We start from the raw sequence: 8,753 nt of genomic DNA on the forward strand, positions 1-8,753 counted from the left end.
TGAAATGAATTTTTTTTATTTAAACGGGGATAGCAGATCTATTCTATGTGTCATACTTGATCATTTCGCGATATTGCCATATTTTTGCTGAAAGGATTTAGTAGAGAACAACGACGATAAAGATTGCAACTTTTGGTATCTGATAAAAAAAAGGCTTGCACCTACCGGAAGTAGCGTGACGTAGTCAGTTGAACATATACGCAAAGTTCCCTATTGTTTACAATGATGGCCGCATGAAGTGAGAGAGATTCGGACCGAGAAAGCGACAATTTCCCCATTAATTTGAGCGAGGATGAAAGATTTGTGGATGAGTAAAGTGCAAGTGAAGGACTAGTGGGGAGTTGAAGCTATTCAGATAGGGAAGATGCTGTGAGAGCCGGGGGTGACCTGATATTCAGCTGGGAATGACTACAACAGTAAATAAACACAAGACATATATATACTCTATTAGCCACAACACAACCAGGCTTATATTTAATATGCCACAAATTAATCCTGCATAAAAACACCTGCGTGTTTGTTATGCTAGCTCCTAGCTCCTCTGCTAGCTCCTAGCTCCATAGAACACGCCAATACAATTCAAACACCTGATCAACACACACAATCACTCAGCCCAAAAGACCGTTTACCTAACCCAAGGTTCATAAAGCTTATATATTTTTAAAAAGTTACGTACGTGACGCGCACATACGGTCAAGTTATCGAATGTTTAGCAGCCAAGGCTGCATACTCACGGTACCTGATATTCAGCTGGGAATGACTACAACAGTAAATAAACACAAGACATATATATACTCTATTAGCCACAACACAACCAGGCTTATATTTAATATGCCACAAATTAATCCTGCATAATAACACCTGCGTGTTTGTTATGCTAGCTCCTAGCTCCTCTGCTAGCTCCTAGCTCCATAGAACACGCCAATACAATTCAAACACCCGATCAACACACACAATCACTCAGCCCAAAAGACCGTTCACCTAACCCAAGGTTCATAAAGCTTATATATTTTTAAAAAGTTACGTACGTGACGCGCACTTACGGTACGGTACGTGTTATGCTAGCTCCTAGCTCCTCTGCTAGCTCCTAGCTCCATAGAACACGCCAATACAATTCAAACACATGATCAACACACACAATCACTCAGCCCAAAAGACCGTTCACCTAACCCAAGGTTCATAAAGCTTATATATTTTAAAAAAGTTACGTACATACGCAAAAAAAAGCCAAAGCTGCATACTCACAGTAGCACGTCTGCGTCTTTGTCATCCAAATCAAAGTAATCCTGGTAAGAGTCTGTGTTGTCCCAGTTCTCTACAGGCGTCTGTGTATCCAAATCAAAAGTCCTCCTGGTTAGAGTCTCTGTTATCCGAGTTCTTCCATCTTGACTGCATCTTTCGGGAATGTAAACAAAGAAGCGCCGGCTGTGTACTGTTGTGGCTGACTACGTTCGAAAAATACGTCCATTTCGCACCGACAACTTTCTTCTTTGCTTGCTTGGCTTCCTTCTCCATAATGCAATGAACATGATTGAAACAGATTCACGAACACAGATGTCCAGAATACTGTGGAATTATGAAATGAAAACAGAGCTTTTTCGTACCGGCTTCAATGTGGAAGGCATACCCGTGTTCGTCGGGCTACGTCACGCGCATACGTCATCCTCAGAGGCGTTTCGAACCGGAAGTTTAGCGGCAAATTTAAAATGTCACTTTATAAGTTAACCCGGCCGTATTGGCATGTGTTATAATGTTAAGATTTCATCATTGATATATAAACTATCAGACTGCGTGGTCGGTAGTAGTGGGTTTCAGTAGGCCTTTAAAGACTGAGATTTAAAATGTAGAGAATGTTTATTAGTAGAACTAGTGATTTTTGGATGCAGTTTTTTTCTACTGGGTAAAGAATGATATTTAAAATGTAGATAAAAGTTTTCAATAGAACTATTAATTTTTGTATTTTGTTTTTTTCTCCTCTGTAGAGATTTAATATGTGAATAATATTTATTAGTAAAACCAGTGAATTTTTTAAATGTAGTTTTTTTTCTACTGGGTAAAGACTGAGATTCAAAATGTGGAGAGTACTTATTGGTAGAACTAGTGAAATTATTGCTATTGTTTATTAGCTGCTAATTGTCAAGCAGTGTTTGGCAGGCGTATGACGTCCATCATGTTATCAACTTTGATACTTGTGTGCTATCGCCCTCTAGTGGCCCTCGCCGTTGCGGGCCCAAAGTCAGAGCAGGCTGCTTTGAGTTAGACTTTCTCTTTGCTCTTTTATTTTTTTATTTTTACAATGGGTAAAAATGGCCATAAATTACAGGGAAAAACATGCCCATTGCTTTTAATTCAGCTGCCTTGACCGTGTGTATGTCCCTATATCACTTGTGTATGCGACTTCTGTTACGGTAGTTGTCACGCCTGATGAAAATATCCTTTATGAGTTTTACATGAGAACCTAAGTACATTTTTTGCAGCTGCTAATTTTATGACGGTACTTTTTATAAGGTCTTTATGTACTGCTAAAGTGCTTCCCAAACAGCTGCCATAAAAAAATCATCCAGTGATGTTCACAAGCCCTCCAGAGACATGGCCTTGGGGCTTTCACTGTGCGCGTGTCCTCTTGAGGCGCCACCGTCCCCACGTGTCCTTAAAAAGTGCAGTAGTGTCTGCGTGTGTGTGTGCTGCCAATAGACTGGAGGCTGTGCAAAAATGTTGTTCTGTGAAAAGCGACATTAGTCACGCTTGATTTACTGTTCTTTGGTACTGATTAGCCACAAGTTCAAACAAGTCACTTCCTCAGAGGGCACACCACGTGAAGAACACTGACATTACATCATCTGTCACACAGTACGAGGCACTTGACATACGTTCTTCCTGCATACCTTTGCAACATACCGCTGCTGCTATTCATGTCGAACTAGAACATAACTTTCTCTCAAAATGCTCCAACGATCACACGTACAATGTAGTTAGTTCATCCCCGGCCTAGAGAGACCACTTGAATGGACCATGGGCGATTAAGGTGTGAAAGAAGGCTGGGCAGGTGAAAAACTGAATAAATAGCTCTTTCAAAATATATAATGGCACACTTGCACATAAGGAGTAAAAAACAAGTAAAGCAAAAAAAAAATATTTTAGAACTACAAAAAAATGGTGAGTTTAGACAAGAGAGAGGCTCATAGCAGCACCCGCTGCTCGTTGAGAAGAGCAATATGTGCTTTCATTCAAAGTCTCCACTAGGGTTGCACAATGTACAATACAAATGATATACATAGGCCTACAATAGAGCTTTTAATACTGATGTTATAGCGTGATAAAGCATGTTGATGACACATTCAAGATGTGTCCAGCAATTATGACAGCGACAAGTAAACAGACGCGTCCTCAACGCAATGTAGCGCCCTTGCTAGCAGCTGATGTCCTTCCACAAGCAAAGCCACTTCTAAGTCAGTAATCATCGCCTCCATGGCAGCAAATAAACTGCGCTTCTTACAAATATCATTATCACTGGAGGGCGAGGAATAGTATAGTACATCAGTACAGTATAATCACAGGTGAAACTCAAAAAATAAAATATCGTGCAAAAGTCCTTGTTTGCAACCCAACTTATATAAACTCATTACATGCGAAATGAGATATGTAAAGTATTTATTATCATTGTGAGGATCATGGTTTACAAGTTTTTAAAAACCCCACATTTTCTGATATTTTCAATTTGAGACTTTCATAAGCTGCAGGCCATAATCATCAAAACAATAGCAAAACAAGTGTCTTCAGTTGCATGTTATGGGCTTTTGTCACATATTAGTTTCACCTTGTAAATATAATTGCTACAACAAACTAATCTTTGCACGATATTCACATTTTTTGACATTCACCTGTATATGGTCGATACTACTTTTTTTATTATCCTAAAATATTTTGTGGTTATTGTTTACAAACTCACAAATTAGGTTTCTGGACACAGGAGGGCTTTAAGAGCAATTTAATTTATATTGTTACACTGCCAACCTGTGTTTTTGTCTGATTATAATTGAGATCAAAAATTAAATAATTCAGACCTTGAGCAATGGACGTATCAGTATCAGCATTGATATGACCGATACTGCCCCAGTAACTACTGTAACACTACACGTAGATTACAATAGTTTTGACAAAATAATACAGCCAGAAATGACACAATATGTTACTGCACACATCAACAGCTATATTAGGAGCATTTGTAGCCAGTTTTGAAATTGTTATTTTTTCATTTACATACACATGGTGATATACAGTATATCCTTACTGCAAGAGGCTGCAATATAGATTGTAGGCCATATCGCTTGTCCTTAGTCTCAATTAGATTTGTTGCTTTTTTGAAAAGGAGTTTCCGAGGGCTCTTATTACTTGCTAAATAATGAGAAAGTGGCCAAGTTGGCAACATTGATCCCCCTGTTGCTTCGTCTTCTTATCCTTTGGCAGACCAGGTGTGGTATAATGTGTTTAACACTTAAATCTCTAAATAAATGGATGTAGTTAACGAGCATTTTGTTCACCACAGTAGTGACACTGTAAGGGAGCAAACTGCTTAGTCAGCATATAATACCACACAGGAGCTCGTATGTAGATAACAGTACGGCAAGTGTAACACATGCAAACATTTCAAAATAAATGCAGCTACTGCCTTATTGTGGAGTTTAAAGGCCTACTGAAACCCACTACTACCGACCACGCAGTCTGATAGTTTATATATCAATGATGAAATCTTAACATTGCAACACATGCCAATACGGCTGGGTTAACTTATAAAGTGCAATTTTAAATTTCCCGCCACACTTCCGGTTGAAAACGTCTATATATGATGATGTATGCGCGTGACGTCACGACGGCAACGGAAGTATTGGTACCCAATGTGTCACCATACAAACTGCTCTGTTTTCATCGAACAATTCCACAGTATTCTGGACATCTGTGTTGGTGAATCTTTTGCAATTTGTTTAATGAACAAGGGAGACTGCAAAGAAGAAAGCTGTAGGTGCGATTGGTGTATTAGCGGCGGACTACAGCAACACAACCAGGAGGACTTTGAGTTGGATAGCAGACGAGCTACCGTGAGTACAGCTTTGGCTTCCAAACATTTGATCGCTTGCTCGTACGTGTCGCTATGTGCATGTCACGTACGTAACTTTGGGGAAATATATGTTTCCTGCCGACTCTGATGGCGGCCGGGGTGTCGTCGAAAGCTACAACGCCCGCCGCCGCTCCGTAGCTAAGTTAGCTTCAATGGCGTTGTTAGCAACAGCATTGTTAAGCTTCGCTAAGCTGGAAATTATTAACCGTGTATTTACATGTTCATGGTTTAATAGTATTGTTGATCTACTGTCTATCCTTCCAGTCAGGGTTTTTTAAAATGTTGTTTCTATCAGCATTTGAGCCCGATGCTATCACGTTAGCTCCGTAGCTAGAGAGCTTCGCCGATGTATTGTCGTGGAGATAAAAGTCACTGTGAATGTCCATTTCGCGTTCTCGGCTCTCATTTTCAAGAGGATATAGTATCCGAGGTGGTTTAAAATACAAATCCGTGATCCACAATAGAAAAAGGAGAAAGGGTGGAATCCAATGAACCCTTGTACCTAAGTTACGGTCAGAGCGAAAAAAGATCCGTCCTGCACTGCACTGTAATCCTTCACTCTCACGTTCCTCATCCACGAATCTTTCATCCTCGCTCAAATTAATGGGGTAATCGTCGCTTTCTCAGTCCGAATCGCTCTCGCTGCATTGTAAACAATGGGGAAATGTGAGCAGCCCTATTCCCTGTGACGTCACGCTACTTCCGGTATAGGCAAGGCTTTTTTTAATCAGCGACCAAAAGTTGCAAACTTTATCGTCGTTGTTCTCTACTAAATCCTTTCAGCAAAAATATGGCAATATCGCGAAATGATCAAGTATGACACATAGAATGGATCTGCTATCCCCGTTTAAATAAAAACATTTCATTTCAGTAGGCCTTTAAAGATTAAAGTACCAATGATTGTCACACACACACTAGATGTATTGAAATGTGTCCTCTGCATTTGACCCATCCCCTTGGGGAGCAGTGGGCAGCAGCGGCGCCGCGCCCGGGAATCATTTTGGTGATTTAACCCCCAACTCCAACCCGTGTTGCTGAGTGCCAAGCAGGGAGGTTATGGGTCCCATTTTTATAGTCTTTGGTATGACTCGGCTGGGATTTGAACTCCAACCTACCGATCTCAGGGCGGACACTCTAAAAAGGAGTTTGCCTACAGCCACAGGTGTGAATGGCAACATTTTTGGACCAGGCGTGGATTAAAAGACCTGCTGTTATTAGTATTATTTCTTATAGGGCTGGGCGATATATCGAGTTTGTAAGATGTATCAATATATTTTTAAACAAGATATGAATTAAGAAAATATCGTAATATCGATATAATTTATTTCACGTTAAAATTACCAAACGCCGCTTATTTGTTATGTTCCTTGTTCTCCCCCGCTCCCCTTCCATGGGCTACCAAACCCCTCCCCTTCCTCCTTCCAAGACGTTCTTGCAAGTATAAGAACATCCATGATTGGTTGGTTGTTTACTATGATGAGTCACGATTGGTTAGGGACAGACCAATCAGAGGCAAGATAGGGCGGGTCATCGAACCAGGAAGGGAAATCAAAAAGTGCCTGCCTGCAAATGTATTTTTTATCTGAGTTTGATACATTTTGTATTATTTGCACAGCTATGTTTTTATTTTACGTAGAAAGAATCTTTTTTTATTTTATTTATGTTATGTAATTCTGTACTACTTAAACAGTTTCTTTTCTCTGCTGTTAATACCCATCATGACTAACTAATAAAAGTGCCACTGACTGGTTACAGTACAGTTGCAATTCACTTTAATTTCACTGAATATCTTTATATGTATACTTTCACCGAAAAGTATATCGAGATATATATCGAATATCGAGTTTAAGTAATAATATATCGCGATATACTTTTTCGTCCACATCGCCCAGCCCTAATTTCTTAGTATCATTTACTCTCCTAGCACCAGTTTTGATGCTGCTGCTGAATCATGTCCTCTATTTCTTTGTCACAATTGGGCTGTATCTCCCATCCATCTCCTCAGGAGCTGCTGCGCTCCTCACAGTCCCTGTCCGAGGAGCGGGAGGAGGTTAGGAGGAGGCTGACCGAGGCCGCGGATCGAGTCCGCCAGCTGGAGGGGGACCTGCTGGGAGTCACTCAGAGAAGCCTGCAGAAGGAGACCGAGCTGGACTGGTGAGTAAGAGGGCATGTGACCATCCATCCTCATCTCATTCTCTGAGGAACTGTTGCAGGGAACTTTCTTCAGTGCCTCCCCGACGCATGAATCGTTCATTGGGAAGCAGTGTTGTAATTCTAAGATATTATTGTTTTCATGTTCACTTTAAGTTGTGTGATCTTCTCTTCTGCGTCCAAGTATGCGTGACCGTCTGAAGAAGCTGGCAGCAGAACGCGACAGCATGAAGATCCAGCTGAAGAAAGAGAAGAATGAGCAGGACCTCTACAAGGTGATCCAAATTCACTTGTGGACCTGCAAAGAACCGTTCTCCTGACCTTTGCGCGTGTGTGCAGGCCCACATGCGCAGCACAGAGCTGGAGAACACCAAGCTTAGTGCCGAGCTGCAGATGCTGAAGGCGGTGGAGTTGAACCGAGAGGTGACCATCGCTCAGTTCCAGGAGGAGATGGAGAGGCTCAGGTGTTATGTGGCTCAGCGGGAAAGTTTGGAGAAAGAGCTGCTGACACTCCAAGCTGATAAGGTATTCATTTATTGATGTTCCAGGAAAGGCGAAGATAACAAAAAAACACAAAACGTACTAAATCCTCTAGGCTGAGCTGGCGCGTGTGCGTGAGCAGCTCCGTCAGGCCGAGGAGCAGCTCGCCGCGTCCAGGCAGCAGGCGTCCCTGCTGGTCTCGGAGCTCCGCGACTCGGCCAGCTCCCGAGACCACTCCATGACGGAGCTGTACCACGCCCGCTTAGAAGTCGACAAGCTCCACGCCAGCCTGGCCGACGCTCAGGCCGAGTGTCAACGCATGGAGAGCCAGTTGGACCGCATGAGGAGCACTGCGCACAAAGAAGTGGTCAGCAACCAACTTCATTTATTACACTCTTTCATTATTTCCACATCAATTCACCAAGCAGTGTCTTTAGTATGTTGTTTGTTAGTATAGCAAAGTCGAACTAAGCGGGACGGTTCAGTAAGTAAGAATTGTTTTAGTTATATTGTACAACTTACAACCGTTGCTTGGAGTGATAAATGAGGAATCCATACGAGTAGAAACACTACGGGAGGCTAGAAGACGGAATGACACTTCTTCCTCCGGTTGAAAGCACTAAATGGAAGGACACGGCAGCATCTGTCGTTAGCAAGCTGGTCCAAAAGATGGTGCCATAGCATAAACAACAACACACCTTTTCAGTGAATTTGCTTGTTTTTTTTAAACTATTTGCATTATGGCCGTCAGCGAACAAAAACCTATAAATTAGCTGCACCGTTTTATAAGCCGCAGGGTTTAAAGCGCAGGGAAAAAGTAGAAGCTTGTAGTCCTGAATTTACGGTAATACAGTCAAATGTGATAGGTAATAACTGCACAAGTCAAATTTATCGAAAATTTAAAATGGAGGATCGATATGAAATAAAAGTTTTTAGTTTACATGCAATCACACCGGTGAAAAGGCACATGGAGGCAACTGAGAATAGCATATGTGTACAGCTCCAC

At 41.6% G+C, this 8,753-nt stretch overlaps 1 protein-coding gene across 4 annotated transcripts in view; it reads left to right on the forward strand.

Annotated features, from left to right (window-relative positions):
- The window catches only part of LOC133635881 (tax1-binding protein 1 homolog A-like), a 68,980-nt gene that overhangs the window by 21,727 nt on the left and 38,500 nt on the right, over positions 1–8,753 (forward strand). For all 4 annotated transcript variants that reach the window (XM_062029298.1, XM_062029299.1, XM_062029297.1 and 1 more), the window contains exons 6-9: positions 7,122–7,270; positions 7,452–7,542; positions 7,607–7,792; positions 7,863–8,114. In XM_062029298.1, coding sequence (XP_061885282.1) covers positions 7,122–7,270; positions 7,452–7,542; positions 7,607–7,792; positions 7,863–8,114 — 678 coding nt within the window. The remainder of the gene's footprint in view (positions 1–7,121; positions 7,271–7,451; positions 7,543–7,606; positions 7,793–7,862; positions 8,115–8,753) is intronic.

The sequence above is a fragment of the Entelurus aequoreus genome, linkage group LG20, assembly GCF_033978785.1.
Source record: "Entelurus aequoreus isolate RoL-2023_Sb linkage group LG20, RoL_Eaeq_v1.1, whole genome shotgun sequence".
In the NCBI taxonomy this organism is placed as follows: domain Eukaryota; kingdom Metazoa; phylum Chordata; class Actinopteri; order Syngnathiformes; family Syngnathidae; genus Entelurus; species Entelurus aequoreus.